Genomic DNA, 20,292 nt, shown 5'->3' with positions numbered 1-20,292 from the left:
AATCAGAGAGACAGAATGAAGAGAGAGACAGAGAAAACTTGTAATTAACCATTTAAATCTTGTTTTTAATTATAATTTGTTGACTACATATTGATCTTAGTCTTCAAAGAGCTTTAATATAGAGAAGAAGGCACTATCTTATTCATTTCTGAATCTCCTACACTAAGCACAGTGCTGACATTTAATATCCTTGCAATAAATATTTGTTAGATCAAATGGAATTGAAATTAGGTCTCCATTCCTTTCTTTGTTTTGTTTGCTTATTTCTGGAGTATGCAGCATGCATTGCCACTGATATTTTAAGTTCATAGTGAAAAATCATTTCAAAGTGTCCTAGGCTTGGTCCCCTTCCAAACCAATCCCCAGGACAATAGTTTTCATTATAACCTTCTGTCTTTGCCATTCTGGATGGAATTCTGTGCACAGAAGTTATATACATATATGGGTATATCGGTGCAACAAATCGCAGCACAGGAGCCCCCTGGGCTCCTTCAGGCTCTGGTATGACATATTTGAGCCATATAAATTCAGCTTCTCCTCTGGCATCTGTTAGTCGACTCACTTGCAACTCCACCTCAGCAGTGGTCTCTCAGTCCTCTCAAAGCAGGGAAAGAGTGCTGTGTTCTGAGAGACCATGGCAAAGAATCCTCCAGAGAACTGTGAGGACTGTCACATTCTAAATGTAAGTTGATTCATATTTTTTTCCCTTTTGAGCAAAAGCATGGCTTTACAGAGATATTGAATTGCTGTGTGAACATTAAAAAGTGAACTTAAAAGTGACTTTGAATTATGGCTTGCATTTTTAAGGGCAATTATTTATTGTTTTGTTCTGTTTGTATTTTGCTTAGGCAGAAGCTTTTAAATCCAAGAAGATATGCAAATTACTTAAGATTTGTGGATTGGTATTTGGTATCCTCGCCTTAACTCTAATTGTCCTGTTTTGGGGGAGTAAGCACTTCTGGCCAGAGACACCCAAAAAAGTAAGTAAATGCACACTATTATCCAAAGTTTCTCTTTTGAGTTTATTAAATTTAATTAGTGGTTGACATGTATATTACTCTGAAAATGAAACTCACTAAGTTTGTTTTGCATTTATTTTTTGGTGATATGAAAAACCGAACCAAAATTTCGGTTCTCTCTTTTTTTGCCTAATTATTTTGGCAATGGAAAACAAAGTTTTTTCTGTATTTCAGTTAGTAATGATAAGATATAGAATTATCCATTCTTTTTTAATGCTTGGTTTTAAGGAGTTAAAGTTCCTCCTAGAAGAAAAATTCTTACTGTAAGAAAAAATAGTTTTCATCTTTCTTTCAATTATCTGGGCAGAAACTGGTGGAAAAGTAATTATGCTACCACATAAGAAGAAACCACCAGAAATGGCAGCAAAGGATTTTCAAGGATTACGTTTCTGACTTAATGCATCTGCTGTGAGGACAGGCAGCAAACTCCTTTTCAGAAGGAGTAATTCTCATACCTGGGTTCACATTTATTTGTGACTCAAAAAAAACAACTAGAGCTTTTCGGCTTCTCACCACAGGTTAGTGTTATGTTAGGGTTTAGCCACAGTTGTTGCTGTCCCAGTGAGATAGTAATGCCACAAGGTGGAAAAGTGACACCAAGTCATTAATCACAGATGTCTCAGAATGCTTCTGATATTAGGGTTATTTAGTGATGCTTAGCAGACCATTGTTGTTGATATTAGTGTACCTTAGTGTTATTGTCACCCCTGGGCTCATACACAATGAGCAAGTTTAGCTGTGACTCAAAAAAAAATCATAGCCCCTTCATGCCAACAATTTCCATTTGAAAGAGAATTAATGAATTTACAAGCTGTTAAGTGTGAAGATGGTTTTCTGGCTTTATCACATTTTTTTCTTTCAGGATGTGGAATGTTACTATTGTTACCACTGTTATTAATTATTTGTTAGCAGACATAGGAAGGGAAAGGCACACATCCAGGAGGCAGGATGAAATAATGGGGAAGGGGAGAAGAAAATAATGGGTTGTTATGAACCATTAGGGGGCTTCCCCAGTGACTCAGCAATAAAGAATCCACCTGCAATGCAGGAGACACAGAAGGCGCAGGTTTGATCCCTGGGTCAGGAAGATCCCCTGGAGGAGGGCACAGCAACCCACTCCAGTATTCTTGTCTGAAAAATCCCATGAACAGAGGAGCCTGGCGGACTACAGTCCATGGGGTCACAGAGAGTCGGACACAACTGAAGTGACTGAGCATGAACCATTAGGAGCCAAAGGAGTGGTAGGAGCAAAGAGGAAATAACATGGATTAATAAGGAAGGACACTGCGGGTATAGAAAATAGAAAGTCAATTGGAAAGTGAAAAGTGAAAGTGAAAGTTGTTCAGTTGTGTCCGACTCTTTGCGATTCCACTGATTATACATTCCATGGAATTCTCCGGGCCAGAATGCTGGAATGGGTAGCCTTTCCCTTCTCCAGCGGATCTTCCCAACCCATGGATTGAACTCAGGTCTCCCACATTACAGGTGGATTGATTACCAGCTGAGCCAAAAGTTGACTGGACAAGTGTCTTAAAAAAAAAAAAAAAGAGAGAAGTAAGACATAGCAACCTTTGGGTTCTTCACCTCTGCTGCCATACTGACTTTCATTTAGTCCCAGGGGCTACCTTATCAAGTTTAAGCAGGAGAGAGAATAGTGAACTTTCTTTCTTTGTTTTTTTTTAATACCTTGTTCCAGAAAGGATTTTTTGCATCAACCATTGCATATAGTTAGCCCTTTCTCTTATCATTCTCACTGTTCTCTGCTTCTCAACTACTTTCTGTTCACGTGTTTTTCTAGAGAAGCCATCTAATGTTGGGACTAGCAAAGTCGGCAAAGTAATTGAGATCAGGAAAGAAACAGTAAATAAATAAGAGTGCCAAGATACATTCTGACCCAATTTTGCTATTACATAACTCATTCCCAAGGTGACACGCTGCCCCACAAATTGAATCTTGGGTCCTCTTGACAATTACAGATGGGCTAGAGGAGAATTGGGCTTCCCTGGAGGCTCAGAGGTAAAGAATCCGGCTGCAATGCCGGAGATGCAGGAGTTACAGTTTCAGTCCCCGGGTTGGAAAGATCCCCTGGAGGAGGGCATGGCAACCCACTCCAGCATTCTTGCCTAAAGGATCCTGTGGGCAGAGGAGCCTTGTGGGCTACGTTCCTAGGGTCTCAAAGAGTTGGACACGAATAAAATGACTGAGCATGAGCACGAGAGGAGAATAAACCATTCGTCCTTTATGACCATAATGTACTTAACAGGATGTAATCAGTCACTAGCCCTTTTGGCCACGAATATGTATCTGCCTAAATATGGGGCTATATGACTTTTCTGGTTTTACTGTAGCCATTTTAATTGCAAATCTTATTCTGAAAAAGTTTGTATTTTCCTAAACTTACAGTGCTATTTGTCTCAGTGTAATTATAAATGACTAGGTAGAGACCTTGCTTTCATCTAACAAGGTGTCAAGCTCACTAACAAAGCCCATGGTCACCTCTGCTTTTGTATTATATTATCTTTGCTTCTCACTCCAGTTTGCTTTTTAATGCAATCTTGTTATTTCCTCAAACTAAAGGTCAAACCTTGTCATTGTGGGCACAGAAGAGGTGGGGTGTGTTACCAAATAAAGTTTATCAAGAACCAAATCTCTCAAGAAGTAATCCATTTGAATATGTAACTTTTTAGCAAAGGGATTCTCAGAAATGAACATAAAGCAATCTGGTAAAAGATAATAAATAGGTGTCTCCTGGGGTAACTTGCTCTACTGTGAACAAAGGTTGTTTGTTCTCCATTTCAATGGGGAGTTGTGATTTACTGCCTTTGATATTGAAGTCCAGGCCTTACCCCAGAAGACCAGGTTAGGTCTACTGCAAACCAAGGAACCAGTTGGAGATGTGGATGTTCCACTAAGTCCACTACCTTCAATTCCCAGACAAAAAGCCCCAGGGAACATCTAGATTTCCAATGGCTAGGGCTGCCAGTGAGGTTGCCTCGGAGAGGACTTAACGAATGCTGGGAAGTGAAGAGAAATCAGATTAGTCTTGGAAGAAGATTTGCAGAGGAAAATGATCCAGGCATCTTGCACAAATTAAGGAGTCTCCCCTTAAGAGTATGGCCTGGCAAGAAACAGCAGTTAGCAGATGAAAACCCAGGCTTTTCTGGACTTTCCTTTATAAGACTGTGGGACCTATGGAGATGTAGGGCCCTTGGTGGAGAGAACTGGTGATGCTGTTGTGCTCATGGATGACAGTGATGTGTTTGGCATCCCAGGACTCCCTCCAAGTTTTTAACGTTTGCTCCTCTAGCCTCCAACCACACCTCCTTTTTATTTTGCTTTTTGACATTTGCTTATAATAAAGTATTTAACATTCCACATCTGGTGTTGACATTTCCGTGCCAGTAAGTTTGCCCCTCCTCCTCCCATTATCTCCCACTTTGATGTGGACAAAAGATCCAGATTTTTTATCTGAAATGAGAAGTAAGCTATGATGAACTCCTTCTCACCACACACCTCAGGCATAAGAACATGCACACATAACATAGAGAGAGGAAGGGATGAAAATAAAGTGAAACAAGGAAGACTAACTTTGAGAGAACTGTTGCACTCCCTTACAGGCTACAGATCCCCAACCCACAGTCACATATAGAAGCCACTTGAGCTGAATGAAAGCCAGTCAATTGAGTTATATATTCAGCTTTCTTAAACCGAGCAGAAGGTACCTATTCAGTCCCAGAGATTTCAAGAGGACATCACAAGGCTCCACTTCAATGCAGTGACTGCCCAGCCATCTTTGAAGCAGACTCCCTAGAGATACATTCTTGCTTAAGGCTTCCTGTACTACACATTGAATTTGAAACAAGGAGAAATCAACTCTCCAGCTAATTCATTCAATATGGAGAAAACAAGGCAGAAAAGTCCCAGCTTTTAAACCAACAGTTGATATATATAGCACAGACCTTGTAGCCTATCCTCCCTCAAATCCTTTGTAGAATGAGGCAGAAGAATAATAAATTAAATAAATGAAAGGCTGCCCTTCCTGCCATATATAGAAACTGCCTGATGACTTTAGGGCTATTTAGAAAGCCTAAGTCCTAAGGTCCACATGGCAATCCACAGATTCCTGGGGATGTTCCCTCAGCTCCTGCATACAAACAGGATGAAATGAGAAGGGGTGGAATAGGTGGGCATCTGTCAGCCCTCCCCCTCACTTCAACTGCAGATGACAATTCAAAGAGTTTCACTCAGGGCCGCAAACCCAACAGCATTCTAGCCTGAAAATCCCTTGCTCAGAAAAAGCAGTTTCCTGATAAGTCAGGATCTGGCTTTTCTGTGCCTATTTCTCTAATACTAGTATTGGCCAGGGGCCAACTTTCTTCACCCCCCTTCTAGGCACACGGGGGATACAACTTTCTTCCCTGAGTTCCCTGGGTTTTCCACAGTTTGGTGGGTGAAATGTGGGTCTGGAGAAGCATTTCATCCTCTCAAGTGAAAGCTGTAGCTGGAGTCTCTTTAGCAGGGATACTGAACTTTACCAGATGGTGCCATGTCAGCATTTTAAAATTTTATTTTCCTCCCAAACCATGCAAAAGTGAAGTCCACCGTTGTCTAGAAACTGTCTTGGGTCAGCTCTTACTCTATGTTGTTGAGGGTCCGCATCAATCACGTAGGTTAGGGCTCTGGCTACTAGGAACACATTTGTATTCAGTCTCATTATTCTCCTAAGGCAGCATTGCTGGCAAATCACATGGTACCAGCCAGAAAAACTCTAGGTCTTCAAAGGGAGCTGTCCTTTAGTGGCTAAGAGAGGGGCTGAGGCTACTGTTAGGAAGTAGCTCAGGAATCAACAGGTAGTAGTAGTTCAATGGTTCAGCTTGATCGCTGTCTACCAAATCTGAAAAGAATTGATTTTGCCAAACTACTGTATATAAAATAGATTAACAAGAACCTACTGTATGCACAGGGATATATTCTATATATTCTATACCTTGTATATATATATTCTATATCTTGTAATAACCTATGATGGAAAAGAATCTAAACAGCTGAATCACTTTCCTGAAACTAACACAACATTGTTAGTCGTAGCTACCAGTCTATCAGTCAGTGGCTCAGTCGTTCATGTTTGACTCTTTGTGACCCCATGGATTGTAGCCCACCAGACTCTGTCCATGGAATTTTCCAGGCAAGAATAATGGAGCAGGTTGCCATTTCCTACTCTAGAGGATAAAATCAACTATACTTCAGTTAAAAAAGACAATTAATTTTGTCAACTATTCAACATTGCATCTGGCAAGGGGTGGGAGATAAAGATGGGACCCAAACCTCCAGAGACATTTGGTGACTTGTCCAAAGTCACACAGCTTGTAAGTGGCAGAGTTGAGGCTAGGACTAGAAACTGGTCTAGAGATTTTTTTCCACTACTCTTCAGCTGCATTTAAGAATAAGGAGTGGTAAGGGTAGTGGGTAGGAAAAACTTCCAAGTCAGCTTGAATCTCTAGATGAAAGAAATGTGGGTGTTTTGGTTTTTTTTTTCTTTTTGAAAAAGAGGAATGTCTGTGCTGCCTTGCCAGTTTTTTTTCAAGGGTGAAAACTGGTGATGGAAGATGCAGAAGTCCAACTTTGCATAAGAAACAATGTGTCTGCTCTGTGTTAGTTAAGGAAACACCCAGAGGCCCTTTAATTCCCACAGGCTAGTTCGGTAACAATATGCCACAATGCATTCCCTCCCTTCCTTCCAGCCTAACACCTGCTAGCCAGCTATTCTGAGCATGTATTTCACCTTTGGAGGGTGTACCTCATAAACAGACAGTGAAGAAGGACGGTGGAGAGAACAGCTAGATTAATCACAGGCTTCAAAAAACAAACCTAAGCCAAATGTGCTCAGATACTTGTTCAGGACAAACTAAAGCTACTTGCCCCCAAACAGATCCATCACACTGAGGTCTCAGGCAGCTTCACTCTTTATAAAAAGCTTTTTTTTTTCTCTGATCTCAGAGATTGTCACAAATGGAGGCCAGAAAACACAGCAAACTGTGAAAGGGGGGTGTTAAGGCTCATTTGCTGCCTGAGTGGAGGATTTAACCAGACTGAGGAAAGAATTCCTGGGCAAGGAAGAGAAATGAATCTGTGTTTTCTCCATGTTTTATCAGTGCACTCCTCTTATATCCCTCACTCCTTGGACTTCACCACATATCTATCTCACTTTACTTCTGAGTCATATCCCATCCCACTGGTTTACCTGTCCCACTCCAGTGTTCTGGTCCTTGATATTTGAGATCAGCCTTACCTGTGGATGAAGCTGGAGCCCATCTGAGTGGTGCAGGAAAGATGCCCTTAAAATATCTCTTACTCTTATTGCCATTGTGTTTAAAATCCACTAGCAATAATTATTTCCTTTGAGTTAAGTATCAAACTCAATTTTTTAAATGCCCATCACTAATATCTTGGTGTGAGATCATTTGCCAGATCGATTTATTTGATAAAAGGTGTCAGAAAAACCACAAAATTCCTAGATGTCTAGACAGGAGACAGAGGAATAGAGGGAGATGGGAAGAGAAGGAAGGGCTAGAAAGGCGCAAAAGGAACAGGATATAAAGTACAGAAAAGGGAAGCTAGAAGCACCAAAGATTAACTTGCCCTAATTTGCCAGTTTGGCAGAAGTGTTCTTATCATATTCTGACCCTTCTCTGTTCTTCTTGGAATAAAGCTGACTTGGAGGCAGTCTGAAATGAGCTACGAGGAGCCCACTCACATTTCTCTCAGACAAGTCATCCTGTCTCTGCTTTAGTTTACACCCAGAGTGGACAAAATCATTTATTCCTTCATCTCCAGAAAGACCCTTAGCCCCTTAGCCAGTGAGCTTAGTAGAAAGAAAAGTACTTCTAAAGCCAAAGGCATGAGCTCAGTCTTCATATGGGCCAGTTAAGCAATGTGCTCCATGGGGACTCGGACGAGACAGTATGTCTGGATTTGCTTAAACTCATCCCTAAGCAGTCCAAAGTGGGCCACCAGCATCATCTGCCTAGACAAAGTTTGTTCCAAAAGGACACCTTTGATAATGGAATTCCATCTGAGTGAATATATAGCCCCCACCTCCCACCCAGAATTCACATATAAATTAAGTCATTCTGATCCCACTATCATTATTAACAAAAAGGCAACATGCTCGTTAATAATTACAATCAGAATGGACGCCTCCTCCCCCAACAACAACAACAACAAAACTCTTTGAAAGAATGCTGAAAATAATCAAGATCTGCTGAGCTTGGCAGTTTCCAATAGTTTTCATCTAGCAAGGTGTCCAAGTGAAATGCATTGCCAACAGTGCAGGAAAATTCATTCCACAGAAGTACACTGAAATCCTAAATGTCACCAGTATGGTTCCATAGTCTTCTCCCAATGATTGAAAATGCAGCCTGTATTTTCTCTTTTGCCCAGGTAGGCAGCGTTCCAACATCCCCTGGTCTCTAACCTCATTTTTCCGTGCAATAATCCATCAGTTGTGCTACTGTTGAAACAAACACCCCACCCCACCCCCACTGACTGGTGGTGTCGACATTTGTCTCAGCAATGGATAATATTTCTAAAGAAATTCCCCCCTGTTGGGAGATCTGACAAGGCTGAATCTGCATTAGATGCCTCTCTCCTCTACTTAGGTCAGGCCCACTGAGAGCTCAATTTGTTGCCATAAGGTAGAAGTTTCTCAGGCTGGCTGCAGAGCTGCAACTCAGAACAAATTTATAACTAGAAGCAAATAACAAGTCTAAGGGAATTTACTGCCTGTCACAAACCAAGTCAGACTCACTGTGTTAACTCTGCAGTTGCTAGAAAGTTCTAAAGAGTGTTTTCCTTCTCCTTTTAAAATGTTGTCTCTTAAAAGACCTTGCCAATGCTCAAATGCCAAATGTCTTTAGGAAGACAAGAATTTGCCATTGGTGGGAAAAATGTATTCAACAAATATTTCAGCTCTGACCATGTCCAAGTTACTGTAGGGCAGCAAAGAGGTAAATATCATTGTCTCTTGCTTTCCTATTCAGTGACTAAATCAACTTTTCACACTTGAGGTAACAGTGCTTCTACAAACCCTTCCAACTTGTTTTTCTACTTGAGGTGGGGAAAATTTGACCACGTTAATCTAACATTCAGTCACAGACACTGGCAGACATTAAAAAACAACCCAACCCAGTGCAAGCTCTAAAAGACTGCAGCTGGGAATAGAATCATTAGAAAGCAATGTTGGCTCTGTGGATGACTTGCTTTTTCAGGCTTTCAGTTTACCAAATGCTTTTCATAAGGAAAGATGAATATGAAGAAACGTGATAGCAAAAGGCCTCCTAACAACAGGGATAAGATAGACTTCCACATGGCACCATCAGGGCTGGCCTGGTTTGTGATAGCAAATTCCTTCAGGTTTTTCTTATGCTTCTAGCTGTAAGCACATCTGGCTTCCCTGGTGGCTCAGCGGTAAAGAATTGGCCTGCAATGCAGGAGACCCAGGTTTGATCCCAGGGTCGGGAAGATCCCCTGGAAAAGGAAACGGCAACCTACTCCAGGATTCGTGCTTAGAGAATTCCATGGACAGAGGAGCCTGGCAGGCTACAGTCCACAGGTTCGCACAGAGTCAGACACGACATACAAATTAAACAACAACATAAACATGTCCTCAGTTATAAGCAATGGGCATGTTAATAGACTGGGATACTCTATGGGCCTGGGCCTTGCGGTCCTTAGAAAGAGAATGGTCTCTTTTAGAGGTTAGCAGAGAGTCTGGGGTTTTGTTTCAACCATTCAGGAGTAACCTGATATTTAGCTTTGCCAAGGTGCTCTTCTTGGAAGATACCATATTACATAGTGCATATTACAATTCATGGTTATTAAATTCTATATACAGGAGAACCTGAAGACTTAAAGTCAGCTGAATCGAGTTTGGAAAAGAGAACTCAGGAATAAACTGAATAGATTTTGTTAGCCCGTAACAGAGAAGGTTAGGGGAAGGCAGTAAATATTTCCTGGAGTTTAAAGGGCAAAAGGAAGCAGTTGAGGTCAGGGTAAGATTTTTACTTGATATTCGCCAAAGACAATGGTCTTCAGTGTTTAAAGAGGACATATCCAAGACTGTTGAGGCAATATTAAATCTCTGGATAGATAAGGAGATAAAGAGCAATACCTAAGCATTCTAAATCTGTTCAAATCTCTTAGCGCTACTGAATTTCACAGGAAGAAAGTGGGTGACCCTTGAGTACTTAGAAAGGGAAGTGGCAGTTTAAAGAAGCAGTAGAGGTTTTTGGTGGTTCCTCTTCTTACCATAAGGGAAAAGCACCTTACAGACTGATTTGCAAAATATCATTTGCTATTTAGTCAAGGGTGCCAAGAAAAGCTGTTGGAATTCTTAGTAATTAGTTCAACAACTTGGCTTGAATACAAAATACCAACTCTGAAGGGATCCCCATATCAGCTCTAGTGCCGAAAAACACCTCACTTTAATCTCAAGTCTCAGAGAATTCCCAACAGCAAGCTGCTGAGACGGCACCTCTCTACAAAGGCTCTGGAAGAAAAAAAAGGTGCCCCAGATATTACCCAATTAAAGTGTCTTATGAACGAACATGCTTCCTTAGTGGCTCAGTGGTAAAGAATCTGCCTGCAATGCAGGAAACGATCCCTGGATGGGGAAGATCCCCTGGAAGAAGAAATGGCCACCCACTCCAGTATTTTTTTTTTTCATTTATTTTTATTAGTTGGAGGCTAATTACTTTACAATATTGTAGTGGTTTTTGCCATACATTGACATGAATCAGCCATGGATTTACATGTGTTCCCCATCCTGAACCCCCCTCCCACCTCCCTCTCTATTCCATCCCTCTGGGTCATCCCAGTGCACCAGCCCCGAGAACCAGATCGCCACTCCAGTATTCTTGCCTGGAGAATCCCATTAACAGAGGAGACTGGCAGGCTACAGTCCATGGGATTGCAAGAGTCAGACACAACTTAGCTACTAAACCACCACCACCATGAATGGACATCTGTGTGTGTGTGCTAAGTTGCTTCAGTTGTGTCCGATTCCTTGTGACCTTGTGGACTGCAGCCTGCCAGGTTCCTCTGTCCGTGGGATTCTCCAGGCAAGAATTCTGGAGTGGGTAGCCATTCACTCCTCCAGGGGATCTTCCTGACCCAGGGATCAAACCTAGGTTTCTTACGTCTACCTGCATTGGTGGTCATACTGAGTATCTTGCAGCTTGCTTTGCTTTGTTCTCCCAGACATATGACATGGAGCACACTTTCTACAGCAATGGGGAAAAGAAGAAGATTTACATGGAAATTGATCCCATTACCAGAACTGAAATATTCAGAAGTGGAAATGGCACTGATGAAACATTGGAAGTACATGACTTTAAAAATGTAAGTTGGATGTTTTCCCCCTAAGGCTTCCCACTTAAAATATTAGAACACTTGAGTCAAGTTAAAAATAGCCTGTAGCTTCCATTTAATTTATAAGAGAAAGCATTCCTTTTGAATTCAAATTTTGCCAGTCTGGGGCCATGACAAATCATGACACCCATTAATTGTGGCTATTTCAGGAAGTTTTCTTATTTTTTTGTCTGTTTTATAGGGATACACTGGCATTTACTTTGTAGGTCTTCAAAAATGCTTCATCAAAACTCAGATTAAAGTGATTCCTGAATTTTCTGAACCAGAGGAAGAAATAGATGAGGTATGTAAGAATAATAGTAGTAGTAAAAGCCATAATTTGTTGGGGACTAATTATGTGTCAGACTTTGTACTACATGCTTTACTCTTATTTGATTCTCACGATGATCCTATAGGCAAGTACTATTATTGTCCCCATTTTCAGATGCGAACCAAAAAGTAACTTGCCCAGTGTTACACAATTAGAGAAGAGCAAATTGGGATCTTGAACTCAGACCTTTCAAAAACTAAAATTCATGTTTTTAGGTCCAACATTGTACTTTTTTTTTAGTTTTTTTTAACTTTTTATTTTATATTGTAGTACAGTTGATTAACAGTGTTGTATAATTTCAAGTGTACAACAACGTGATTCAGTTATATACATATATGTGAATATATATATGTATATATATACACACACACACATATATCTATTCTTTTTCAAATTATTTTCCCAATTAGGTTGTTACAGAATATTGAGCAGAGTTCCTTGTGCTATAGAGTAAGTCCTTGTTGGTTTTCCATTTTAAATATAGCAGTGTGTACATGGCAATCCCAAACTCCCTAACAGTTCCTTGACCCCTGGTAAACATAAGTTCATTCTCTAAGTCTGAATCTGTTTCTATTTTGAAAATAAGTTTATTTGTATCATTTTTTTAGATTTCTCATATAAGTGATGCCATGATATTTCTCTTTCTCTGATTTACTTCACCCAGTAAATTCTCTAGGTCCATCCATGTTGCTGCAAATGGCATTATTTCATTTTTAATAACTGAATAATATTCCACTTTATATATGTACCACAACTTCTCCATCCATTCATCTGTCAATGGACATTTAGGTCGCTTCCATGTCTTGGCTATTGTAAATAGTGCTGCTATGAACATAAGGGTATATACTCTTATATATCTTAAAATAACATATATATATGAGTTATATATATATATATATGTGTATATATATATATATAGCTGAATCACTGCTGTACACCTGAGACTAACACAACATTGTAAATCAACTATATTTCAATAAAAATTAAAAAGTAACTTAAGGATAGCAGCCATTAACATTATGTACGTTTGCTTCCAAACCAAAGATTTCTGGTAAGAGTAGTGAGCTACAGGAACAAAATCAATCCTGCCAAATCAAAAGCCCCAAAGCCATTTGGGATCCTCGCTGCTTTTGTCACACTGTGACATTCACCTATTCTAAATATTTTAATTCAACACTACTATATGCAAAATAGATAACCAACAAGGACATACTGTATAGCACATAGAACTCTTCTGATTATTATATGGCAGCCTGGATGGGAAGGAAGTTTGGGGGAAAATGGATACATGTATATATGTGGCTGAATCCCTTCGCTGTTTACCTAAAACTATTACAGCATTGTTAATCGACTATACCCCAATGCAAAATATAAAAGTTTAAAATAAGAAATAAAGATTTCAGTTCAACACTACCATATATAAAATAGATAACCAACAAAGACCTATTGCATAGCACAGAGAACTATACTCAATATCTTGTAATAAATATATAGCTGAATCACTTTACTGTACACCTGAAAGTAACACAACATTGTAAATCATCTATATTGCTATTGCTTGTGTGCTCAGTCATGTCCAACTGTCTGTGACCACATGTACTATAGCCCTGCCAGGCTACTCGGTCCATGGGATTTCCCAGGCAAAAATACTGGAGTGGGTTGCCATTTCCTTCCCCAGAGGATCTTCCTGACGCAGGGATTGAACCCATATCTCTTGTGTCTCCTGCATTGGAAGGTGGGTTCTTTATGATTAAGCCAAGGGAAGCCCAAAATCAACTATACTTTAAAAAAAAATTAAAATTAAGGGACTTCCCTGGTGGTTCAGATGGTAAAGAATCTGCCTGCAACGTGGGAAACCCAGGTTCGATCCCTGGGTCGGGAAGATCCCCTGGAGTAGCAAATGGCTACCCACTCCAGTATCCTTGCCTGGAGTTGCAAAGAGAGGGACACAACTGAACTACTAACACTGGTGATCTAGTGGCTAAGACTCCACGCTCCCAATTCAAGGGGCCTGAGTTCCATCCTTGGTCAAACAATAAGATTCCACATGCCACTATTAAGACCCAGCACAGCCAGGTAAATAAATATGGTACATATACACAATGGAATATTACTCAGCCATTAAAAAGAATTCATTTGAATCAGTTCTAATGAGATGGATGAAACTGGAGCCAATTATACAGAGTGAAGTAAAAATTAAAAAAATATTTCAGTTCATTCATCTTACCATTTTATGCTGGACTGCTAATGGAATGATCTATCCTTAATATCTCTAAGAAAAGAAAAAGCAAAGAAGGTGAGAAGTACAGTGTAATACAAATTCTCTGAAAGCACACTCCTAGGTCAGGGTAAGATAACCTAGGGCATCAGTGCAACAGCTTAGTGGCCTTTGTAGGCCTAGTGGGAGATGGAGGATTATTGCTTAAAATACAGCCATCAAAAAAATAAAAAAATAAAATAAAATAAAATACAGCCATCAATAAAGCCCAGGAGACTCTTCATTTTTCCATGATAATCTGACAATAATTATGGTATTTTGCTGTCAGTGGAGGAAGGAGGGGGACCTTAGCTAAGGACGTATTGTGACTATAGCCAGAAGAAACAAATGGGTTAGGTTGGTTTTCTTAGCACTTAACTGGCAAATCTAAAATGAAATTATGCCAATAGCACAGTGACCACTCTACTATAAATACCTTTTTCTTTTTCTTCTCTCTCTCCTAGGTTCTTTTACATTTTTCTCTTGCCCAACTCTCCATCTTACTTCTTGTCTACCCATTTATCTTTTTCTTTTACTTTTCTTATTATTTTAGGGGATGAGGTGGTGTGGGGATCATCTTTACTTTACATTATCCAAGTCTGATGGCTGTTACTGGCTCCCACAGACAAGCTCTTAGTCTCCTTATGTCCAGAGAAATTACAGACCCTGGTTCCTACAGTAAATAACGTAAGCCTTTGAGTTGGGCCAGCCACCAGTGACATTCCACACTGATATGACAAGATTTCTTTTCTGAAAAAGTTAAAGGCAGGGACTTCCCTGGTAGTCCAGTGGTTAAGACTCCGCACTTCCACTGAAGGGGGCATGGGTTCAATCCCTAGTCAGGGAACAAAGTTTCTACATGTGGTGCTGCCCCCCAGAAAAGTTAAAGGCAAAGGCCCATAATGTCTCATTTTGGCCATAATTTATTCTTCAGTCTGCCAGATTGTCTAAATAACGTAAACATTCATCTCGTGATAGTGAAATTGCTTTGTCTTCAAGAAAATCCTATTTTTATACTCAGGATACAGATTGTTTTCATGAGACAAATTTGTGGTCCTGAATGAGAAAAATCCTTTATTCTGTACTTCCCTCACCATTGCATCCATAGTTTTTACATGTTAAACATGCAGAGCAGGTATATAAATAGCCCTGATTTTGCTAACAAAGCTAGTCAGTGTACCAACCTCATTCTATACAGTCCCTTTCAGTGCATACCAGTCTTTACAGACCCCAGGGCAAAGGAGCTAAGATGAAGAGTTTTAAATGACTAGGAGAAAAATTACACATAGCCATATTTCAAAGAATAAAAACAGTGAAACCATAAAACTAGAAAGAAACAAGAGAGAAAGGGAAAAGTCTAATTAAGATTACAGGGTAAAGTGTCAAAGCCCAAGAGACAAATGATTAAGAGATAAGTATACCAGACTTCCCTGGTGGTGCTGTGGCTAAGACTGCACACTCCCAATGCAGGGGGCATGAGTTCGATTCCTGGTCAGGGAACTAGATCCCACATGTTGTGACTAACAATTTGCATGTCTCAAAGAAGATCAAAGATCTTGTGTAACATAACTAAGACCTGATGCAGCCAAATAAGTAAGTTTTAAAAAAAATATGTTTAAGGGAGAGCGGTAAGGAGCGAAGAGAGGGTTGAAGGAGGGTGGGGGCTGAAGAGGCGAGCCGAAGGAGGAGTAGGGAGGCGGCGCCTGCGCAGTAAAGTATTTTTTTTTTGTTATTTAGAAAAAAAAAAATATGTTTAAAAAGAGCTAGGTATACAAGACAATTACTTCCAACATGATAAACAGAAAAGAAGGTAGTGTTCTTGACAATAAAAAAAAAAAAAAGGTTGCCTAAATAAAAAGCATTCTGTCAGACAAACTCCAAGCATCTAGAATGAAAGGAGTAAAACAGTAGTAAGGGCATTGTAGTCACAAGTTAGAGACTTGACTTTGAAACAAACAAACAAAAAATAAAAACATCTTTGGTACTACAGCTATACCATTAGCAGGCAATCTTGAAAACCAAAATATTAGGTCCTAGTGCTACTTAAATGATTTCACCAATTTGGATTATAGGAGTGTTTTTCAGCTTGAGATAAAATTCAGCTTGCAATCCTAGTCATAAGCCTAAAATAAGGCAGGCACTCACAACATCCAAGGGGTTCCCCCATGGGTCAACAGGTAAAAGAATCTGCCTTCAATGCAAGCAACACATGACATACAGGTTCAGTCCCTGGATCAGGAAGATCCCCTGGAGGAAGGCATGGCAACCCACTCCAGAATTCCTGCCTGAAGGATCCCATGACAGAGGAGCCTGGTGGGCTACAGTCCATGTGGTCACAAAGAGTTAGACACAACTCAGTGACTGAGCATACACACACAACATCCACTTAAAAGAAAACAAATATAAATCACTCAGGGTTCCAGAGGCCAAATTAAAACATACTTGGCCCAGTGAGAGACCCAGAAAATGATGGAGAGCTTTCCTGACTTTAAGAGAAATTGAGCAGAGAAAGCTGCTGTTTCAGTGAGCAGACTTACTGTTAGAGGGGAGAAGGTGAAACAAGTTGCGAACTCTCTCAAGGGCACCTACTGTATGCACATCTCAGAGCTACTTCACAGGAAGCTCTGGGACTGTAATTATTATTCAGACTTGAAATATGTTTTCCAGTATTCCATAATGTCTCACTCACTTTTTAAATTTCTCTGCCCATCCCCACCCTGAACTACTTTCTTCTCTCAGAATGAAGAAATTACCACAACTTTCTTTGAACAGTCAGTGATTTGGGTCCCAGCAGAAAAACCTATTGAAAACCGAGACTTTCTTAAAAATTCCAAAATTCTGGAGATTTGTGATAATGTGACCATGTATTGGATCAATCCTACTCTAATAGCAGGTATGGCTTCCCCCTCCTCCTCCTCCTCCTCCTCCTCTTCATCTTCTGCTTTCCAAAGTCAGTGACGGGTTAATGTTACCAGCATTCAGAGACTACATTTCTATGAAAACAAATGATAAGCTTGTATCTTCTTAAATGAAACTGTATATGCTGACGGCCAGTAGGAGATTTTTCACAGCCAAGTTATAAATCAGATAAATTAATGCTGACAGTCTATTAAATATCCCATCAAAGGTAATGCCACCCCAATGTGAGCAGTGATAGCTAAAAGCTAACCTGTCTCTCTTTGTACATCTATATTCATTGCAGTCGGGCTACCAAACTATGGCTCAAACCACTGTGTGCCCAACCCAAGAACGGAGGAGAGGAGAGTCAAAATAATGCCCTATTGTCTCAAGAAGGATTTTCTATGTCAAATGGTGGCATTCTCTTCAGAAGAAAGGACGGTCACTGCAATACCAATTTCTTTGTGACTATTTTAGGAATCAGTATAAAAGCAATTGGATGCTAAAGGTCCAGAGTTAAAGACTCCAGATCTCAACTTCCAGTCAGCGCACAGAGAGGGCAAATGTCCCTGGACATCTCATTCTGCCTAACTAGCATAGAATTTGGCCTCCCTCATTTGGACAGCATAGATTACTATATTGCCCAAGAGAGAAGGAGCTAATCAATGTGGGCATCTATTAGTACTCTTTGATCTTAAAAAAAAAATTGTGGTTTCCTGGATTGGACACTACAACTTCTGCTTCAACATCCTTCTCCTAAATGATGTTAGTGGAGATAATGATGAAATTTGAGTAAAGTTTGTAGTTTAGTAAATTTTATTGTACCTATAAAGGGCTTCCCTGGTGGCTCAGTGGGAAAGAATCTGCCTGCCAATGCCTGCAATGCAGGAGACATGGGTTCAGTCCCTGGGTCAGAAAGATCCCCTGGAGAAGGGCATGGCAACGCACCCCAGTATTCTTACCTGGGAAATCCCATGGATAGAGGAGCCTGGTGGGCTACAGTCCATGGGATTGCAAAGCGTCAAACACAACTTAGTGACTAAACAACAACAACACATTGTACCAATGTTAATTTCTTAGTTTTGCTCATTGTACTGTGGTTATATAAAATGTTAACCTTAGGGGAAATTGGGTGAAAAGATATACAGATACTCTGTACCACCTTAGCAACTCTTCTATAAATCTAAGATAATTTCTAAATACAAAGTTTAATAAAACATATTTAACACAGAAAAGAGAAGGGATGAGGAAGGAGGACAGAGGACACTATATCACATCAGGCAACCAAAAATATTTACTGAGCACCAACCATGAATAAAATCATTGTGGGAGACACCAAAGTCCCCTGCCCTCAATTTTTAATTTAACACACTAATAAGGCAAAACAGTAAGTGTTTGATGCCAAATGAGCAAAGGTGTCTGTGTACATAGGAATGGTCAGATTCTTTTTGAAGACCTCCATAAAATGTCAGCTACAGAACCCTGGAAAAGTGGTTCATGCATACTTAAATGAGGACAGTGAGAAGACACAATTAAAATCTCTATCCCCAAATGATAGTCCCCCAAGCAAAGCGGCTGCATCACAACTTTGTTCGTATTACCTTAGTTTCAGAGTTACAAGACTTTGAGGAGGATGGTGAAGACCTTCACTTTCCTACCAGTGAAAAAAAAGGCATTGAACAAAATGAGCAGTGGGTGGTCCCTCAAGTGAAGGTGGAGAAGACCCGTCACGCCAGACAAGCAGCAAGTGAGGAAGAACTCCCAATCAATGACTATGTGAGTTCTGTGCACATTATTCTTGTTTAGAGGAAAAACAAAGAGCCTTCACAAACCTCACTACCTCTCAGATCAAAGTCACTGAAAGGAGAATGGTCATTGTTTTAACAAAAAAAAGTATTTAAGAAACTTGGAATACCTAAAAGGCTCATTCAAAATCAATCTTGTCAATATTTCACAATAAAAGATAATGGAAAGGAATATGGAAAAGAATATATATATATAAATATATGTATAATTGAATCACTTTGCTGTACAGAAAAAAATTAACACAGCATTGTAAATCAACTCTATTTCAATAAAACTAAGTTTTTTTAAAAAATTTAAATTAAGAAAACTAAATCAATCTTGATCTAGTCCATTGATATATCTCCAAAATCAGGCTCAGGAACTTAATTACTCACCAGGCCCCAACTTCTATAGTTTCATATTCCTCCCCTGTTTGGTGGACTTCTTCCCCTCCAACACTGGTTTCTTCTTCTTTCAGACTGAAAATGGAATAGAATTCGACTCCATGCTGGATGAGAGAGGTTACTGTTGCATTTACTGCCGTCGAGGCAACCGTTACTGTCGCCGCGTCTGTGAACCTTTACTAGGTTACTACCCGTATCCATATTGCTACCAAGGAGGGCGGGTTATCTGTCGTGTCATCATGCCATGCAACTGGTGGGTGGCTCGCATGCTAGGGAGGGTTTAATAGCAAGTCTGAGCTCGAGTGCTTAAACTTCTGGCAGCCAACATATAATAAATGCATGCTATTCAATGAATTTCTGCCTATGAGGCATTTGGCTCCCGGTAGCCAGTACTCTGGAATTACTTGTAGGTAATTCTTCTCTTCATGTTCTAATAAACTTCTACATCATCATCAATGGCCTGATTGCTGCTGAACACACTGGGTAAGTGTTTGCTAAGAATATTTCCTGCAACTGAATGGAGCAGATCTGCCTCACGTGGAGGATGATGAAAACTTGCACTTCATCAGGTTTGGGGTGTAGGAAAAGGCAAAGCATAAAGATTCTCAAATATTGTATTTTACTGGACTGCATTGAAAAAGTGGAAATAGGGGCTGATGATAAAATGCCCCCCCATAGCTGATGCCTAAAACCATGTCCTTTTGTGCATATCCCAGTGTTTCATTATCTGAGAGACCTATTGTGGACTTACTTAAGCATCTCTTAAGCCACTGGACAGGCATTGAATCACAGCAGGCCAACACTAAAATATTCCAAGTGCTCAGACTCAGCAATGGAGAAAGCTAACCTAGCAAAAATGGTCCCAGGCTCTCCTGCTGTGAATAAGAGCTCAATTTTGGACAAATTCAACACTTTATAACTTTCAGATATGACTTCTCTTTTAGATCAGTGTCTGGTTACATAACTTTCCAAGGCAATAAGCCTAGAAAATGGGGACCCATAAATATCATTCACAGAAATAGGCATTATAGGACATTACTGAGGCGAGGAGTCCAATAGAATGCTGTTTTTCCTCCAAAACCACAAGAAACTAGCAGCATGGCACTTTCTTAAAGGAGGGGTAAGGCCTAATTTCTAATCATCTGATACTCTGCTTGGGAATGGGAAAAGGGGCAAAATGGAGAGAAGTGG

General features: G+C 40.1%; 1 protein-coding gene across 2 annotated transcripts; it reads left to right on the top strand.

Moving 5' to 3' along the window:
• The first annotated feature begins 453 nt into the window (after positions 1–453).
• Positions 454–19,553, top strand: TNMD (tenomodulin). Of its 2 annotated transcripts, XM_043896063.1 has the most exons (7): positions 454–682; positions 849–980; positions 11,277–11,417; positions 11,629–11,730; positions 16,754–16,907; positions 18,519–18,688; positions 19,176–19,553. In XM_043896063.1, the coding sequence occupies exons 1-7, from the start codon at positions 635–637 to the stop codon at positions 19,383–19,385; spliced, it is 957 nt and encodes a 318-aa protein (XP_043751998.1). In that variant the 5' UTR covers positions 454–634; the 3' UTR covers positions 19,386–19,553. The 2 variants fall into 2 exon arrangements, with proteins under 2 accessions (XP_043751998.1, XP_043751999.1); XM_043896064.1 differs by lacking the exon at positions 454–682 and having other exon boundaries at positions 849–984.
• The last annotated feature ends 739 nt before the right edge of the window (positions 19,554–20,292 follow it).

This window comes from Cervus elaphus, chromosome X, assembly GCF_910594005.1.
Source record: "Cervus elaphus chromosome X, mCerEla1.1, whole genome shotgun sequence".
Classification (NCBI taxonomy): domain Eukaryota; kingdom Metazoa; phylum Chordata; class Mammalia; order Artiodactyla; family Cervidae; genus Cervus; species Cervus elaphus.
Note: the sequence above shows the minus strand (reverse complement) of the source record. Positions and strands in the feature narration are given on the sequence as shown.